Source organism: Melospiza georgiana, chromosome 1, assembly GCF_028018845.1.
Source record: "Melospiza georgiana isolate bMelGeo1 chromosome 1, bMelGeo1.pri, whole genome shotgun sequence".
Taxonomy (NCBI): Eukaryota; Metazoa; Chordata; class Aves; order Passeriformes; family Passerellidae; genus Melospiza; species Melospiza georgiana.
In genome coordinates, this window is record NC_080430.1 from 101,627,939 (window position 1) to 101,648,444 (window position 20,506).

General features: G+C 43.6%; 1 protein-coding gene across 5 annotated transcripts in view; it reads right to left on the reverse strand.

The window, feature by feature from the left end:
• Positions 1-1,320: 1,320 nt before the first annotated feature.
• The window catches only part of LDLRAD4 (low density lipoprotein receptor class A domain containing 4), a 285,488-nt gene continuing 266,302 nt past the window's right edge, over positions 1,321-20,506 (reverse strand). For 4 of the 5 annotated variants that reach the window (XM_058043242.1, XM_058043504.1, XM_058043419.1 and 1 more), the window contains 2 exons: positions 13,094-13,147; positions 1,321-11,841 (listed from right to left, as the gene is read on the reverse strand). In XM_058043242.1, coding sequence (XP_057899225.1) covers positions 11,299-11,841; positions 13,094-13,147 — 597 coding nt within the window. In that variant the 3' untranslated portion in view covers positions 1,321-11,298. The remainder of the gene's footprint in view (positions 11,842-13,093; positions 13,148-20,506) is intronic. The other variant, XM_058043335.1, reaches the window with a different exon arrangement.

Below are 20,506 nucleotides of genomic sequence, written 5' to 3' on the forward strand. Positions count from 1 at the left end.
CCATTGGCAGTGATATTAAAACACAATCAAACAGAATGGCATATTATAAACTAAATATAAATACAATTAAAACCAGATTAAGTAAAAGATCAAAGCAGGCTCAAAAAATGCAGTTTCCAGGGAGTTCAGGGTTCAGACAGCAGAGGAGGAGCAGAAGCTTGGAGATTTAGAGTACTTCTAAGGACTAAGGAACTAGCATTTTCTACATACTAAAGAAGAATTAAAATGCTGTACATGGAAGAGAGCAAGCTCAGGGTGGTTATAGGAAAAAAAAAATGATTACTTTTGACCCAAAACTAAGTACTGTAACATTTAAAGAACTAAGATGTTTGAAAAGAACAGCAGCAAGGGGAGCCCCCCTGGTTGCTCTCTGAGTGGAATGTAAAGGCACCTCCACAGCAGGCTGCCTGAAGTGGGGTGGACCGTGGGTCCCACAGCAAAGCTCTTCCTGGAAAAGACCTGCAAGAAAGCCCCAGGTTTAAAGCATCAAACTCAGCATCACATCACAGCAATGCAGACACCCAGCAAGCACAGGTATAAAACATAAACCAAGAAAACTATGTTATTAATAATCATGCTAAATAAACCATCACTTTATACACAGAATGTACAGAAACTATCTGCTCTTTCCCATTTTTGTTAAGCTTTAGTATGGCAAAGTGGCAAGTGCCAGTCAGGGATAATTTGATCTCCCTTGCAAAGATCTGTATCGCCAAAGACAAATCTTTGCAAAGGACCCTTTCATCTGGTTTCTTACTGAGAGCATCATCCCTCTCTCCACCCCATTACTGGACCACAACTGCTCTTTTTTTAAGCACTGGCCAAAGCATGTCCCAGCTTTCTTAAACCAGGTTGTGAATCTCCCTCCCACAAGCCATATTTTGCACCTTCATTTTTTAAACAAGTTTTGCAGCTCAGTGCTTTGGGGGCATTGCTTATCCCCCCTCCCTGCTGGTCAGTCAGCACTGCTGTGCCAGAGGCCAGCACCACCAGCAGGGCTTGAAATGAGATCGAGGTGGGGTTGTTGTCTTAAAGGAACTGAAAGCACAAACTGGCTTAGATTAAGTGCCTAGACTGACCTCCCGTGTGTGACAGGCTGTCTCCCTGTCTCCTGCTCCAGCCCATCCTATGGCAGAGGCGGGGCAGAACCGGCCCAGCATTAATCACCAGAGTGGGAGGGTGAGACGACTCATCTTAAACCCTCATCAGACACAGCAAGGGAAAGAGACAAGTACTTATTTTTACCAAAGCCACTCTAGTGTTCCGTGCTTTTTTGGTTTTTTTCACTTCAAAGGGAAAATAAATCCAACAGGAGACAAATGGATTTAATAATTTTTAATAATTTTGTGCCATGGTTTAACCACAGCATATTAAGAACAAGCATAAAATCTGTATTTAAAACTAACAACAGCACTTAGAGCAACATCTTCCTTTAAAAGTATTGCAATAAACAGACCTTAGGTCTAAAAACTAGGACATCACCATTTGCTCAATTAAAAGAGTCAGATACACAACAGTTGAAATCTTTTTTCTGTATATAACTGGGAGTTACAGTGGAAAATAAGCAACAAATTAATTGTGTTAAACACAAAATAAAATTAAAAAAAAAAAAAAAGTAAAGCAAGCCAGGTTTGTCATAGCATCACATGAACAGCTATTGAGAAATTCCAATACAGTTGTAAAAAGACTTACTGTTCTTAATAGCTTTTTTTTACAACAATAAATTTTAAAAGAAAGATTAAATATTGTTGATAGTGCTGTACATATTTCAGAATAGCCTGAAAGAAAATGGACAAAAATAATAGATGTGTTGAAAATGTAATCTTGAAAGCCACAATGTTGGAGATACAAAAAAAAAAATTAAAATCCATACAGCAATAAAGCATTTTACACAGTAAATTAACTAGCAAGAAACAACAAATAAAGGGTAACACTCTAAAAACAGGCATTTGATGGTTAATTTTGAGTGTAACAGCCTGACTGATGTACATACCATCATGAAATGCTCTGAGCACAGCAGCATTGGGCAGTTGAGAGTTATACAAAGATAAAACCCCTATCAACGCTTGTGTAGTCTTTACATTATGAGTAGAAAAGCTTTGTTAAGGAATACTAAAGTGATTTTTTAAAAATTATTATTATTATTATTGTTTTTGCTGTCCAGGTCTATGATGCCTGAGGCTCTCGTAACTTCTGCTCACAGTCCTTTTGAAATCTTGGCTGCCTGCTGTGCTTTGTGGTAAATGGAAAAGCGTGAACACAGCTGTGAATACACTTAATAGACAGACAGTCTGCTCTTTCCACTGCAGCTTCAAAGCAAATTAGTGCCTCTAAAAGAAGACATGCTCGTGTTTGGTCCACTCAATATGCATGTTTTGTTATGATAAATCCTACTCTAGACTCCTCCAGCAGGAGGTTTACTCTGTACAGTCTTCCTAGTGAAGGCCCGGGGTTTTTTGTTTGCTTCTCTTCCTTCATGCACAGAAGTGGTTCTGCAGTGCAAACAGAAACGTGAGGATGGCCAGGCAAGGCACACTTCCAAAACAATTACTCCACGCCCTGACAAACAATAAATGAATTAACAAGTGACAATCAGGAAATATGTGTATTTACCTATGGTACATGCCCACTGACAGAACAGCTCAACAAAGAGAAGGATGTGATGATACAAGCTACCTATGAGGGCATGATGATGCAGAACTGGCCATAAGAAATTTAACACACTTCTTTAAAACCAAAAAAAAAGCCAGAACAACCATGGTCAACATTCAGATACAGGACTCCTGTGAGGGCTTTTCAAGAGATATTTACAGACAAAGGTGTAGAGGCTTCAGGTGGACAGAGAAGCAGTGAAGGAGTGTGCCCAAGGCACCATCCTCCAGCACGACGGACGGGTTGAAAGCCCACTCAAACCAGAGGAAGCCCCACCACTGACTTCACTGGCCCCGGGTAAGGCCCCCTGAGTTTCAGCACAGCACTCTGCTAATCGTCTGAAAAACCAAACCAAAAGGCCATCTCACACATCACCCAACACCTTGCTACCTTACATCTGTGGTTAAAGCCTGGCAAGTATAAAAAAGCTACATACAGACAGGAGTGTCTATGAAAGAGTAGTTGGCATCCATCTGTGAGAGGACAAGTCTGTCTCGGACCAATAAACTTTTATATCACCTACTGTCCTGGGATAGTCAGAACTAACAGGTTAGAAAAGTAAGTACAGCATCTGCAAGTCCCTACACTAGAACTTCATGGTGAGTTTTCCTGAGGTATTTGCTTTACCGGAGAGCATGCGGGGCACAGGAATGGAGCGCCAAACACAGGGAGACACCACGGGAGAACCAACTACCAAGGGAGCCCGGCAGGAAGCTGAAGTGTAACATTACTGCCCACACCCCTTCCCCCATTGGGTTTGAACAGGTCTAAGCATTTCTCTGTCACCTTAACTATGAACCTGGGTGAGCCATTGCTGTCAGAAGCCAACACAGCAGCAGAGCTGCCAACTCAAAGCTCCCACTCAAACCCTGCATTCGCTACCTGCTGGGGCCACTCTTGTCCACCCTGCAAGAGCACAGGTCGCCAGGGAGTCCCTCCACACCCCAAGCCCAAGGACAGTCTGTCGTGGCAGCATGGTGCGCCAGCAGTGGGCACAGAGAGCTGGCTGCTGTCACAGAACTCTCATTGGCCTGGTTTTGATTTTGCAGGGATGCTTTGGGTCAGTTCCCACTTGTCTGAGCTTCATTTCAAATCTAGGATGTGATTAAAAAGGTTTGAAAAGTTTTAGCCCATTTCTAAGTTAAAAAAAAAAAAAAAGGTAATCAAGGATAGTAATAAATAATGTATCTGCTGGAGAAGTAGTAACTAATACTGGTCCAACTCAGCAATAGCAAGGCAACAACCAATACGAGAAGCATTTAGTTGCAAGGTTAAAGCTGTGGAGGTTCTGTTTGTTTTGTGGTTTTTTCCTTTTTTTTTTAAAGTGACACATTAAGAAAAAAGAAGAAATCTTCACAGCAAAGATGCATCAAATGACTAATTGCTATACACAGGCTTGTCAAAAAGGATTTGTTTAACCTTTTTCCCTTATGATATTATATTGATATTTAATAGGAAAATAAAATACATAGACTTTTTGTCATTTGTATGCATTCATTTGCAAACTTTCTTACAAAAAAAGGACCAAGCACAGATTGGCATTCACAAAGTCTATGCCATTTTTTTTGTGTTAAAATTGGTATCATCTGTACACTATCTTACAGTATTAACAACATCTATTTGTTTTCATATGTTTGTTTGCTTGTTCTACCCATTGGGTAGGATATGTGCATAATATATTCAAGTTATACACAGCACCATACAAAGAAAAAAAAAACAAACTAGAAAAAAAGACAGACAACTGAAAAAGCACCATTTTAAGTGAGGCACAACAAAGGTGGGAGTGTAAGGCCAGATGCAAAGCCCCCTGAAGTTGGCAAGAGTCTTCCTACCAACTTCAGCAGGCTTTGGATTAGGCCCTCTTGAGTGCAAGGGGATTCCTATCTGCTCAGACCTGAACATGAGGCACCTTAGTTGCTTACAAACTACTGACATGCAAACCTCCTCAAAATTATACCTAATAAGGATGTCTTTAATTCATTAGTAAACCTACCACAGCAGACAGACAAGCACGAACCAAGGAGAGAAAGGAAGAAGAAAAGAGACAGCTTTGTCACCCACAAGATCCTACACACACCGTGTTGTTCCAGGAAGCTCACACACCAAACCACTTAAAACAGCAGCAGCAATATAGCAAAGAAAAAGCATCATCTCTGGCAGTAAATCACACTTCTGTCAGAGGGAAGGGGAAGTATATCTATGTTACAGTTTTGTTTTTAAATCATTAATCAACATAAAAAGGTAAGCTCCTTTATAGCAAGAAAGCAACACTAGCAATACCCAAGTTGCTTGTGTTCAGCCTAAAAACAGAAGAGACACCAGCAAGGCAGAAGTAGCCAGGAGAGTTTGTGACACAAAATGGTCCTTGATCTTCCCTTTCAAAAGCAGGAGAATTGTACTGGGTGGTTACCAAAACAGCATTAGCATCCCTGAAATACATTTAATGCCAATGACAATTTCAAGAAAACATCAGTAGGCCCCTCCACTCTGTCTGTGGTACTAGAGAGTGCAGCAAAGCACTTCATCCAAACACCTACACTTCAGTTTGCTGGGAAGAGGCAATGCAGGTCTCAGGCTGGTTTTGGAGGATGGACTTAGTGGCGCAGCTTCTGTTTATTCCCCAGAGCTGTACCAAGAAAACTACTCTTTTTTTTTTTTGCTGGTGCAAGTGTGCCCAACGGGGCTTTTGCCAGCCCAAAAATGCAATCAGAGGTGGCTCAAAAGGTAATTTACATCTCTGGATAGGCTGGCAAACAATATATTAACTAAAAAAAAATCCTGCCAACATTTTCAGTCAGCATACTCTCAAAACCTAAAGCTGAATTTCCTAACGAAACATACAGACCAGTTTTTGGATGGGAAACCTCTCTTTAGTTCAACACATCCTCACAAGGGACTATTCCATGTTTTAAAAGGCCTCAGACAACTCAATAAAGCTGCCTCTTTCCAGGGACTGAAATGATTGACACATTTGGGGCTAGTGTAGGAGAAAAGCTGTAATTGTACTGGTGGGCAAGCAGGCAACACAGTGCAGAGAAAGACCAGATATGTGTAATTAAATCATGTGCAACAGCCTTTATCTAAAAAGCAAGGATGCAATCAAAAGCCAGACTTCATCTGAACCCACTGCACAGAAGGATCACTTGGTTCTCACCATCAGCTAGGTCTGAAAAACATGCTTATGAGATTTAGGCTACAGGAAGTGTTACTTTCTTCCTGTACATCAATACACGAGATCTGCATTGGGGTTATCCCAAAGCACAAAGATTTTTCAAAGCTCACCCAAAAGGAGAGAGAGCTGTTGGATGGAAGATGCACAAGCACACCAGGTGACAGGCAAGAAGTGGTGCAGCAAGAAAGCCCCCTACTGATAAAAACATAGGTCATGACATTTACAGGACTGAAAAGCAAATACTCCTCAGGCTTCCTGCTGTTTGACAAATGACCTGCCATTGTCACTGAGAGCTCAACACCGAGCCATGCAGCACTTCTGGAAGGTGATCATGGAATAGAAACCAGCACAGACAGAATCAAGGGGACAAGTCTGCAAGCAGGTCTGTATGTGCATCGACATGACTTAACTGTAATGACCAGAGAGAACCTGTGAATAACCCTGAATACTTTCAAATGTGCCAGCAAGCCTATTGTTTATCCTTGGGGAGGGCGCAATAAAACATCGATGTATATCTATTTTTTACCAACTTGCTATTTTGTTTTTCTTCGCCTACAAAATCAGGTTACCTTAGCTACCGTGAGCGCTCAGGGATAGAGTCAGAGAAAGGTCAGCAATCAATCCTCTCCAAAGCATTCCAACATTCCTTACAGATTAGAGGGTCAGTTGTAAGGCCCAGCATCTCACTACCTGGCAGGGTTAGACATGACCACCTCAGACAGCACTGTTCCAGACAGCCTCCACTCAGGGCTCTTCAGCAGGACAAGGATTTCTTCTCTATTGCAAAGAAGTGCACTCCTTAATAAACAATGCAATTCTGCTCCTTACCCTTCCCTGCACCTCATTCACAGAAAAAAACCAAGAACTCTCAATGACACTTTTAAAAAAAATATATCTGCACCAAGAACATTCTGGGATTTGGCATAACAAGCACCTTCCAGCTGGGACAAACTGGTATAAGCAGTGGGCAAGCAGTAATAAAAGGCCAAATGAAGCACAGCAGATTCCATGAGTGCAGGAACACAATCATCTTCCTCACTGACCATCAGGAACTTGTACATGGGGCATATGCTGGAGTTATCATACTCCCAAGGGAAATTCATGCTGTAATAAAGTCCCATCAGCCCAAGACTGGCCTACATGCAGAGTCCATCAGTGACAAGACCAGGAGTAGCATAATTAGATCCTCCCTGATGAAAAAATCCTATTATACAAATTCCTGTGAATTCTGGATGTGCCCCACATGCCAGGAAAGGGATCTGAACACTGCACTGTTGGCTGGGTACCCCTCTTCCTGTCCCTCACTCACACCTTTGAAGCAGCATCCCACTCAGTCTGCTTGTCCAGCACTGAGGCAAGCCCAAACACAATTGTTCTAAACATAGGTACAGAATTAGAGCTAAGTGCCAAGTGCTGCATTGGTAAACTGGGACAGAAACAGGTTTTTTTCTTTCTAAACCCCCTGCCTTTTCTAGTCCTGAAAGATCATACAAAAACACCAAAGATGGGGCATATTCAGCACCAAGAAGAGAGCCATGCCAAGACATGTAAGGGAAAAATTAGTCTTTGCAGTAGGACAGAGGTCACAAAACTTTATTTCATAAAGGTGCATTTAAAAGAAAAAATCTTTTAACCTGAAAATTTCTAAAGTAGGAACATCGCTATTCTAAATTTTGGGAAAACGAGTTACTGGGCAAAGTCAGAAGATGCAACCAGAATTCGGGCAAATATGATCTATCACATAGAGAACACCACACACATATTATGTAGGTTTTGTGGTATGAGACATATAAAATCTACACAATTAATGCTACGGTGTTTGCAGGACAGTTTCATTGAGCGGCCCTGGGATACAGTCTATCAAATTTGGATATTTTCAAAGCTGGTCTGCTTCATAGAATTACTTATTTTCAGAGCTCACCATTCTGTTCTGTTATCAAGAGCAGATTTTCTACCAAGTCAATGGAAGAAAAAATAGAAAAAGAAAGTGTTTCAATGTTACACTGTTGACTGCCTTTCCATTGGAGAGCACTAATATCCATCAGAAAACAGCCTATTTACTGCTAAGAGAGGCCCCAAAACAGAAGATTACAAGCTCACCTATAGCAAGTGAACTAATCACCACACTCCCAGAGCTGAGTCAGCACACCACATGAGGGAAAGCAGAGCAGACATTAAGCCATTAGAGTGTCCAAAGGAGGGCCATGAGGATGATGAAGGGTCCCAAGGGGAAGCCATGAGGAGTGGCTGAGGTTACTTTGTCCAGCCCAGAGGAGTCTGAGGGGAAACCTCAGTGCAGTTACAACTTCCTCATGGGGCAAAGAGGAGCAGGCACTGATCTCTTCACCCTGTTGACCGGTGACAGCATCCAAGGAAATGGCAGGAAGCTGTGCCAGGGGCAGTTTAGGTTGGGTATTAGGAAAAGATTCTTCCCCCAGAGGGTGGCTGGGCACTGGAACAGGCTCCCCCACAGCACCAGCCTGACAGAGTTCAATTTGGACAGTGCTCTCAGGCACATGGTGTGACTCCTGGGGATGGGGCTGTGCAGGGCCAGGAGCCAGATTCAATGATCCCGATGGGTCTCTTCCAGCTCAGCTTGTTCTATGATTCTAGGATGATTCGAGGATTCTGGGATGAGAAGACAAAGATGCAAGAGGAGATGCAACTATTAGGTGAGCAATTACCAAGTTATTTTTAAACAAATATTTTCTAAAGAACTGGAAAAGGCTGCATTTTCCAGGCAGAAAAATTTTTCATCCAAGAAAACTTAAGAGACAGCATAGTGGACAATGTTAATGGGAAGTGCATAAATCCACTGGCATGCAGAGAGGGTAAAAGATGGCAAAGGGCTGTTTTTAAAGAAAGAACATTCCCAAGAGGCAACTTTGAAGGCAACTTCAAGGCTCACTTTGCTGAGATCACATATGGGGAAAGTTGGTCTCCAACCAGCCCAAGCCCAGGGCCAGTCCAGGTGTGCTCTGCCCTGACAACTGAGTTCCAGCTGTTCTCACCTCAAAGCTTCTCTAAACAATCCTCACTTAGGCAACAGCACAGTACCTGTGTAGGCACACATATTCTCTGGCTTAAAGGCTTCCTTCTCAAGCGACAGAAGTCACTGAAGACCAAAACCAACATTTGCTGGCTTTGTCCTCTGGTTGGGTTTTGTCTGTTTGTTGTTTTTAACTAAGAATTATGTTTGTAGATTCTTTGCAAAAATCTAATTTCACAGCGTTTATTCCCAGGAACCAGACAGTGATGAGAGCCCCAGCTGACTGAAAGCCACCTAGTCATCTTCTTAACACCTGTCCTGCGGGTCTGAGAGGAAAAAAAATAAGTGAACCCCACCATGCAATCTCTATCTCTCCCTTCAATTAATACATACAATAAAAGGCAGCCTTACTCTGCATTACCAGCATGACTCAGACCAAAATAACAATTAGAGACAAATGGGGCTGTGCATTCAGACTAACAGTTATACAAATGTTTTCTAAACTGGAATAAAATCAAATTAACTTATGAAGAAAACAAATCTACACTGAGGCCCAAAAGACAACACGCACGCAGACACACACACACACAGTTTTGGCATTAAAACTCTGCATAGATCAAAGATGCACTTCAGTTATCAGAGTCCATGTACAGAAGTCCTACAGAAATCCAGCTTCCAGCCATGGGACCAGGGCATTGGTGCCCTTGGGGTACTCAGCAGCTGCTGCCCACAACCAAGCACAAGGCTCAGGAAAACAGAAAAAAGTGAAAGACCTTAACGTGAAGAGGTCTATGACACACTCATATACCTATATATTAGAAACTATTCAAGCTAAGATTCTAAAGATTCTTACTTTTAAGTCCATTTCCAAAATGCATTTTAAGTGCAATTTGTGCTTTTTCATGTGCTTGTGATGCCACTATCACCTTCTGTCAACCGTGTTCCGGCACCGCGCGTGCTTCCACATGGGAACAGCCAGTGGAGAAACACCCCAGATGCCACGACACAGGCAGGGAACACTTCCCAACTACTCTCCAGGCCAGGTTAGCAAAAATCAGGGCTTACAGACACTTGGTGAACACACGAATCACCTTTAGCCATGAGCACAGTCCTGCTGTTGTCACGCAGACATCGTGCACCCAGAAGGGTTTCTGCAGCAGGGCCCAGAGCAAAATGGTTTGCAGGGAGAATTCCTGGTGCACCAACAACCCTGCCAGGAGCCAGCACCACTGCCACGAGTGCCCTTGGTACTGCTGCAAAAACACCACATTAGCCACAAGGGCTCCCTTCACTTCAACAGGATGGACCTCCAGGACTGAACTTCAGCATCTGAAAGGATGAAATGGAGAGTGAAAACCACGACAGCCTCACATACTTGAACAGCAGAGCAGGGGAAAATAATCCCACCCTGCATTTTCAAACCATTTATTGCATAATGTCATGATATGCGACTAAATACATTTCAGGCTACAGTGAGGACAGAAATCTCTAGCACGGTAAGTACTGGTGATACTGCATTATGACAAGGAAAAGAATGGCAGCACTTAGAATCAATACAAATCAATGCATCTGGAAATTGTAGTTTTGCCATTTATGAAAGAAATAGTCTACACTGCAAAATAGATAAACCTTAAGTGATGGAAAATGCTGGGATTTCATATTTGCCTTCTTCCATCCAAAAGTCTCCAAGACACTTCACCGATACATTGTTATTTGAATGCAAATTATTGCAAAGACAAGTGTCCCTGTATTTTTTGAATTGTAAAAGTCAAGAGATGTTAGCCTAAGTCCTGTCCCCATCTTTTAGCAAACCCAGGGGGAGGGGGCAAACTCCTCCAGATTACTTCTAGGGCTCTATCATTATTCCACAGGTGAAACAACAACATATAGAAGAACTTCACATAAAACAGTTCCCTCATATATACTTTTTTTTAAAACAGTAAGATAGTGCAACTTTTTAAAACACATTTATCACAACACAAATTAATTCCTCGCATTCATCTAAGTTCTCAACTTTATACCTTGGCACACAGAACAGGAATTTTGTTTCATATTAAAAAAAAATTCACATCCTGGGAGAAAAAAAAAAGCAAACTGGCCAATTCTTCCCCCATTTATCTAGCAAAACCACCTTTTTCCTTCTGCCATTCAGTGAGTATAAAACAGGCTGTACAAGCCTCATTTCTGTGCTAAGTTAACTTTTAGAATTAAATACTTGAAATAGTTTATTAAAAAAAAATAATATATCCCCCCCCCTTTCCCCTGAAACACTGCTCGTAGACAAACTGAATGGAAGTTTGTATTTCTTTCAATCTGCTTTGCATGCAATTCCCCTGAAAGGAATCAGAAACAGAGAACTGGTTTGCACGTTTGGTTTTACTCAGTTGTACCACGTAACAACACCGTGCACCGGAGCACGGGGCTCTTCCTCCGCCGCCCCGCTGGGCTCTCCCGTCTTCAGTCCAAACGCACCTGGGCAGGTGACCTAGACCAGGTTCCCTGGCTTCCGCTCCTGGCCTTTACTGGGGACTATTGTGCTCTCTGAATTGTTTTGCTGAAACTGAAGTCTGCTCCCCCTCTGCGAGGAAGGAGGCATGTTGCTGTGCTGGTGATGGAAAAAAGAGGAGCCGGGGTAATGGCCCATGACCTCGCTGTACGTCGGGGGCGGTCCTTCCATCCTTCCATTACTGCTATAGTTGGTTGCACTTATGCCCGAGTTGCTGCTGGGTGGGCAGGGACCCCCATTGTACATGGAGATGTCTATCAAGTCGCTATCAAAAATGGTTCGGTTGGGCGGCGCCCTGACGGATTCCCGGTTGAGCTCCATCTGCTGCTCGGGGTCCCGGAGCTGCAGCGTGCACGGGCCCTGGTACGGCGGCGGCTCTTCGCCGTCCGAGAGGGAGATGGTGGGAGGAAGGTCAATCTCATGCTGCATGTAAGGGTAGGTGGGCTGGAAGCGACTGAAACGGTCCCGCTGCATAAAGGATGGGGTGGTGAACCTGTCCCTGGACCTCGGGGCGTACATGATCTGAAACGGGAAGAGAGACACGCGTGACTCCACCGCTGCGCCAGTGCTCACCCCAAACTGATAAACACAGAATGCTTCTTCCTGCCACCTGTCTTGGAGGTTAAACCCAGCAGATACCATGCACACGTGCAGCCACATGCCTGCAGGTGAAGAGGCAGGAGGTGCAGGAAGGACCCAGCACACTCAAGAACAGCTGCACGAAGGAAGCACAAGACCCCACACAGCTCCTTCTGAAACTAAAACATTCCAAGCAAAAATAAAATTATTCTGTTTCTGAAACCAGGAAATTAATTCTCTCTAGTCTGAGTAATTGACTAGCTCTACAACAATGTCCCAGTACTGAATTTCAGCTGCAGTCTGAGCTTCCCCCTCCTACTCAGAGTTAATGCATCCCCAAAGAATTCAGATGGTCATTTCAGTACCATTCGTAAAGGCTCAGTGTATCTCACGCCTTCACCATCAGAGTGTATCAGGTGTCCTCCTCCTCAGTTCTCAGCCAGAACTCAGCCTCTGGGGAGAACCTACAAAGCTTCTGCATTGTGATGGAAACTATGTCCTTGGTATATTAAAATCCTGGAGAAGGATAGGCTTTATAAAAGGAAGCATTCAAGACACTCTGTGAGTGCTGTTGCTCCTCATTTGGTCTATCCCAGACCTGGACAGACATAGCAGCTTCTCAGACCTAGAGCTATCAAACTGGTCTTCTCTTTTTTGGATCCCTGCAGGGTCTTCAACCCCTGACCTTCACAGATGCAGGGCCAACCACCAGGAAGTTCTGCTGCTTGTCACAGGACAGCTGGACCACTCAGAGCAATACACCCACAAATTATTACATAGACAAGGAATCTGTGCTAGCTGGAAGAAGGGAGACCCTGGTGGTAGGATATGTGCTGTAAATCCAAGGAAAGTTCAGAGACAAGAGGAACTGGTCTCCCAGCTTCCAATGAATACTCAAATTACTGAGCCACTGTGGGAAAAAGACACACCTCCATCACTTATTTGTGGATGCCTACTATGACACAGGGAGTTGCTGATGGAGATGAGGTGTCAGGTAGGCAGAATTTCATTCTTTTCTGAAAAGGTCTCAGGAATTTATGAAATGCATGTCAAGGCGGGCTTAGATGACAGTGTGAACTACACTGAAAAAGCTTCCTTTACAAAAAACAGATGTATGTTTTTGAAAGGAACCAAATACACATTACAGGAAAAAAAAGAAAGCACTCGGTGAAGATAGTCAGAAATCTGTCAGTACCTCTGAAGCACCCTGGCGTGAAACCGAGCTTTCTGAAGGCCACAAGCACCCCTCCTGAAATGTGGAAGAAAACAACAAAAAAGAAAAATTAATAGATCACATCACCATTCTGCCTCATTATCACAGCTCTTACCAGCAGTCATCTTCTAAGGACTGGCTGTCTCCAGGAGCTAAACAAGCAACATCCCACCCCTTTCTTTCCAAATCATGAGCAAAGAGCAGCTCTGCTCCCAGGCAAGTCAAGCTTGGTCCATTTTGCAAGTGCCAAGATGTCATCCACTGCACCCAGCCCCAGAGGCCATAAGGATGCAGTAAGCTGGTGGTGTCTGAGAGAGTGTGGCAATGCATGGAGATGACAGGAGACACCTCAGCACCTGTGTGCTGAGCAGGTACCTGTCACCTCCCAAAGCAGCAAGGGTGGCAGGTCTGACAAAGGTCTGCCAGCCAGGATCCCGATTACACAGCACAGGCACAACAGTTCACAGCAAAACCTGGCGTCTGTAATCTCAGGGAAGTGACAGACACACTAAACCCAGGGATAATCTGGTCAGAACTGCCAGTTGCCCAATTCCCACCACGAACAGTAGTTAAAGCAGCTGAGGTTTCAGCCACTTTTTCAACCACTTCTCCAACCATCTTCTCAGGTCAAAATATTTTCTCTCTCATGCCTTGAAATGCTGTTCTGACACCGTACCAGCACTCAGGGCAGAATAAAGGGGTGACGAACAATACATGAATAAGGGAAAATAGCTTAAGGTGTATCATTATTTTTCTTCTCAATTAATTGTTTGGAGTAGCAGTAACTCCCAGAGTGAATTTATTTTATTGAAAAATTTTGAAGCTGAAAAGGACATATCAGAGCAGCTATAAAGCTCAGAACTTCAATTTTGGTGCACAAAGAGAAAACAAAAATATTGACAGTCGTGACTATTTTCTTGATGTTAATTCAAGTTTTACATACATAAGAAATTTCAGGAACTGGAAAGAAAACGCATACTGTCCCCAAAAGCATTACCATGTATAGACTGCTTCCAAATCTTACTGTACTGCTTCTTCTCACCATAGCATCTTTCAACATATTTCAGAAGTAAAAATAGACCCAACTAGATGTTCATCATGACACTCAGAGACCAAATGCCGTCTGTGATCTTGTCAGGAGAGTCCACTGCAGAGAAAAGCTGCTCTGAGAGGACTCTCCCACAGGATTCAGCTGCTAAGGGAAATGCTCTGAATAGCAAAGCTGGTACACTTCTCTTCTAGCTTTACAGAGCAAAGATAGAGAGAGGCTGACAATTGCAATTATTTACAACTTCCCCAAGTATTCCCCTTCGCAAAGCCATGAAAGGTAAATCTTATGCAGAGTCACTTATTTCAGTGCCTAGATGTGGTTCTGTCAGTTAAGGAATTGTAACTGTGGAACTAGACACATACATGTATATACACACACTTGTGCACACATTCCTTTCCATTCCTTCATTGTGAAATATCTGAGGGTATGTTTGCACAATTAAAGGCAATCAGGTTATCAGCAGTTGACCCAACGGGCTCCAAACCCATTGGAACTGTTTGTAAAACACATTAGTCAAAGCTAAAGTTCTCAATTAACTGCTCCTGAGTTACAGGCTCAGAAGAGAAGAAAAAAGGCAAAACCAACAAGCCACTCAGAAAGAAATAAAATCTAGCTACACCACTCATATTACTTAAACTCCCTTATGAAAAGGAGCTGCTGATGAGGATGTGGAAACAACTTCCATTCTAGGGCCCATCTCCCCAAAGGCAAGAGGGTAAGATGAGCTGAGAGAGATGGTGCAGCATATGGAGAAAAACTCCTTGCATGGAGATGGAACAGGACGTGCTCACTGAGCCAAGTCTCCCAGATCTGCTACCAGCCATGCCTAACAGAAATAACTTTTTAGAAGAGAGGAGTTGCCTGTTACTTCTACCACTGATGCCTGAATCCCAGAACAGCCAAAGGCCCTGCCTGAAGCACTGCAGCTGCTGCAGGGATCCCGGTGAGTAACCAGGGCACTGGGATAGTCACACCAAGATGAGACCAAAGCAGCCCAAAGCTCTCCCCACCCTGGGATAACTACTTGAGAAGGTAAACAGCCTGGGATGCAGCTGAACTCTGAGGCTGAGAGATCCTTAGGATGCAAGGACATGCAACAATGTTATTCCTGTGACAGTAGGTCCTACCCTTCACCTGCAGCTCCTCCCTTCCCTAAGGTTTCCCCTGGAGAGAGCAGCAGACAGAATAAATTATTTGGCAGCAGCCAACCCCCAGCAAGATCTCTATCCCAGGAGCCAGAAGAACTCCCCAAGCAGATGGCTGGGTAACACGTGCTCAGCATGCCCACACTTGGAAAATACCAGGCTCAAACACGTGCAGGCCAACCTCATGGTTGGTCCAGTGACACAGCACAGAACCCTCTCCTCACCAAGACCAGACTAACTGATCCAATACAGAATTTCTGCCCTCCTGAAATCACTGCATCTATCACGGGAGACATACTACCTACCTTTCTGAGTCTTTATTTAAGGAAAACTCCCCTTTCCCTGCACTGGGTAGATACCACCTAACCCTAGGCTTGGTGCCCATCAGCTCCACTGATCTTGGGGTGATGGGAAGAGGTGGAGATGAGAACAAAGTGCTGCAGAAGAAAAATATCCCCATGACTACACTCCTCCACCCTGAGACACAGATTTAGGAAATAATGCGCTAGGATCACCCTGACCAATCTGGGGTGACTTATACTGAGGGAAAGTGTGAGTTCTTGCTCCCTACTTGTCCCTGTGCTTACAGACCTTCCTTTGAAAGCTAAAATGCTTCTTCCCCTGTGCTCACATCAGTGAAAATCAGATGAGAACTGACAGCATTTGCATTTATATTAGGGATTTGTAGTTATCAGGTGTGTGCAAACAAGGCTAAACCTGAGCAAATGCAATCTACCCATATTTTGATGAGGGCAGTACCTCATTTACCTGCTTCTTACAGATTGTCAATAGCTAGGCCAGCTCAACATGCTCCTTGTTCAAGAGACTTCAGGCACGAGCTTCCATGCTTAAAAGCAACAAGGAGAGAAAGCTTATGCATTCATTCCCTATAGCGTATTAATTTTTAACACTGTTGGGCTTTGGAATGAAAATTCTAGCATCTACCAATAACACCAAGCAAGAAAAATCTTAGGGATCCACCTATGTCTTTTGCTGACCCATTGTCATTTTTGGGTTTCACCACAATTTACAGAAATTAACTTTGTGATTAGGTTTTGAAATAGCAGCATCATTTAATAAATCCAGCTGAGTGATTACTTAATTATCTCATGGTGATGATTATTTAACTCAATATTTAGAGCTTAGGAGAGGCTATAGGCCTAGGATAATTTGCTATTTCACATTTTACAAAGCTTTAGAGCCTCCAGAATTAAACAGTGTAAGAAGATGACTTTCTGAGAACATTTTTAAATAGTGGAGCATACACTGTCACCCAACTGCCTCAGCTGAGCATCAGCCCCTCGACAGCCAGCAGCAAAGACATTTACCAGAAGAATGATTCTTAACTCAGGAAAAATTAGAGGTAAAAATTTACATTCAGCCAAAAGTTTTCCTCAAGCTGTAATAAAGCAAAAGGATCCCTGTGCTTGTTAAAGCTGGGACAGAGTTAATTTCTTTCACAGTAGCAAGTATGGGGCCATGTCTTGGATTTCTGAGCAAAACAGTGTTGATAACCCAGGGGTATTTTCATAATTGCTGAACTGTCCTTGCACAGAGTCAGGGCTCACCTCAGCCCACCAGCAAGGGGACATGCCAGACCACACGGCATCACGCTCAGTACACAGAGCCAGGGGAAGAAGAAGGAAAGGGGGGACTTTGGGAGCAAGAGCATTTGCTCTTTGCAAGTCCCTGTCACACAGCATGGAGCACCAATGCCCTGGCAACGGAGGGGCACGTGCCTGTCCCTGGGCAGTGGTGAATGAACTCCTTGTTTCGCTCTCCCTATGAAACTCTCCTATCTCAGCCCACGAGTTCTCACTTTTACTCTCCCAGTTCTCTACCCCAGCCTGCTGGGAGCAAGTGGCTGTGTGGTGCTTAGTTGCCAGCTGGGGTTAAACGATGACAATCCCATATAATCCAAACTCTTCTTTTTTTGCTGACTCTTAAGGAGATTTACAGGCTTTCTCCACTATTAAGTTTCTGCAAAATAGAACTCTACCTGAAATAATGTTTTCTGAGAAACAAAAGTCAGTTTTTCACTTTCTAAAATGCATTACAATTATTAAGAAGGTCCCTCTTTTCCCCTTAACATAGATTTTTATTTTATTTTTATACAAAAACGTGCGCGCGCACACACACACATTTCTTTTGCAAGTGAAATGTTCCAGATAGCAGTGTAATTTCTGCTTTTGGCCCTAGGTGGTACATTACACCACATTAAAGCATTGGCTTGCTGAAAACACTCCAGGAAGGCACAGGGGCTCATTCCTCCCAGTATCTTCCTGGGTCATACAGGCAACCACAGCTTTGAAGATAGCAACAAACACAAACAAAACAAACTATTGTGCTGTCCCCAACAGAATGGTGAGTATTCCAGCAGGACTGCTTGTTCCTTTAAAAGCAACTCCTCAAGGACAGGAGAGGTGACTGTCTAGCACAGCAGTGCACGGTACCAAGCAGAAGTACTAGAGAATTACAGAGAGTGCCAAATCTCTCACATGTAATCTGCCTCCCTACACTTACTGCAATTATTCCTGTTACTTAATGCTTTAAAACTTTTATTTCCCCATCTTCACAGCACTTCATCACTTTAAGTAATCTTCATTTCATTCAACTGAAGGGAGTAAGTACTATTATCCTTCCTCCTCTGTTTGGAGATGAAGCAAGTTGCCCAAGGTGACACACTGAGTCAGGTGCCACCCAAAGCCAGTGCTCCTTGCTTCTAGTCCTACCTGCAGATTTCCTGGACAATCCTGCCCTTATTAAACATATAATGACTTTACTGTGGGAGACTTCAAAGGGCAGCAGCCGAGCTCGCTGTCCCTCTTGGCAGCACTCCCCGAGGAGAGGCAAGCTCATGTCCCTCAAGGAGACAGCAGGAGAATACAGTGCACATCCAGCCCTTGCCAAATGATGACTAGCACAAACAAAAAGATTTGGCAAAGCAGGGTGGTCTACAGCACTCACACCCTCTCCTGGCTGTAGACTGGGCTCTCCTTCCCAGTGGGATTTTCTTTCCTTCGCACATGTCAGTAAGAAAATGAGAATGAGTGGCCTAGGGACACCAGCAGGAAACAGACAGAGTAATGCCAATGCCAGTAGGAAATAATTTAAAAGACCAGCAGGAAAGACTATCATTTGAAAAAATGGCAAATCCCTGAGCTGTCAATATTATTGACTATTTTCTGTCACCCTCCTGACATTCCCCCATTATTCTGAAATAGCTGGTGCAGGGCAGAGGGGAGTATTTTTTACAGCTGTGCTCCTGGAGCTCAGCATCCAAACCTCCCAATGCAGGTTTAATGCAAGCTGAGCAGCCTGAGCAGCAATGCTGCCCTCGGTGCTGGGAGGCAGGGGCTGGTCAGGGTGAGCATCCTGTGTGATGGATGCAGGGATTTGCTGCCAGGAGTAGGCCTGGGGCAGTACAAGTGTTCAGCACTCATTCAACACCTACTTTATAAAAGAGGACAATGCAAAGACACCAGGATAGGGAAAAGGAATGAAATTAGGAACGTCAAAGTTCATTAAGTACCTCTCTGTAAGTCAGTTAATCTCTTTCCCCTCAATGTCCCCGTGGAAATCACTGGTGATGACTTTAAGAGTTAATCATTGGGAAGCAAGATTTATATTTGTTTTGTCCCAGCAAACAGCAGAGTGCCACAGCAGCAGCTCAGCTTCAGCTACCTACATTCCAGCAGGAGATTTTGGCTACCAGCACGAGTGCCCTCCCAGTACCAGATCAACAAAGGCACAGCCAGCAACACTGCAGCAGCACAGATCTCCCCTGGGGTATCACACACATGTGCGCTGCCAGGGCTGCCACATGGCTCTGCCCCAAACTCCCCCAGCACTGCCAGCTGCCCCCACACCGGAGTTCTGCTGTTTCACCGTGAAGCAGCCCCTGGGCAAGCTCCTGGTGTACTCCACGCCCCACGGCTTTTGCATCCCTCTCAGGTGCTCTGCAACCCTTGGCTTGCTCCCAGCTGTGAAGCCCAGCACTGCTGATGGATAAGCCAGCAGCAGGAAACGTTCAATATTTTATCCATTGTGGTACAGACATTGCTCAGCACCTCGCAGGCTCACTCCAGGCTACTGCTCATGCCAGCATGGCTATTGCTCAGCATCTTTCCACCTCTCATAATTAGGATCCCAAAACTCTTTATTTCTGCTAATGTAAAAACAGGGCTGGAATGCTTAATGGCCTCACTAGGACAGAGCAGGCAGCAATCCTCAGCACTGCAGCAGAAGCACCTACTGCTCCTGAGCACTCAGCATTTGTCCTGTCTGCTTAAGGCCTTGGCCCAATAACCAAGGTAATAAAATACCAAAGACCAGGGGAAAGACTGGAAGATTATACTCCAGAAGAATAAAAAGAAAAAGAAATAAAAATTATAAATATGAACAGAAAACTGTATTTACAGAACAGGTGTGTAACAACATCATTTAGCGTGCACTTGTTGAAGAGCAGCCTTTTTTCCCTATGACTGGTCCTTTTTCTGCCCTTTAAACATTACTTCAAATCTTGTTAATATTCTAATTTCTGACTTGGCCTGAAAGTTGAAATTCTCATTATCATCCTCTTTTATTTTTTTTTATTTGAGGGCATTCCTTCAGGGTGTTTTTGGGGTTTTTTTGTTTCTTTGGGTTTTTCAGTTTGTTTGTTTTTGTATAACCACGAAGAAGTTCAATCACAAAAAGAAATCCACTAATATCTTTCATTTCAGAAAAAAAATCCACTAAGATCTTTCATTTAATTACTTCTGATGCCTAACCCAGGAGTTTTACAGGTGTGAGGCTGGTAATAAAGGCAGCAGGTAATTTAGCTGATCACTCCTATTACACTCTGTAGAAGAACCAGAATAAGAGAGATCATTTATTCAATAGTTGATCTTTATGCAGCCAGAAATCTGTGCAGTTCAGCCACCACTCAGCTGGTGGAAGGCATGATTATCTAGAAACAGGACAGGCTTAAAGAAAAAGAAAACTGAAGATAACAAAAAGATCAAAAAAAAAAGAAAAAAAACCCCAAAAAACTGAAACAACAACAAACCTAACAAAAAACACAAACAAACAAACAAACCCCCCATCTGAACAGGAAAGGCTGAGTTCTACATTTTGATACACCTCTGCTAACCCAGTTACATGAAAGGGTGTTCACTTCAGAACTAGTCAACAGTCAAATAATTTGCTTTACCATCT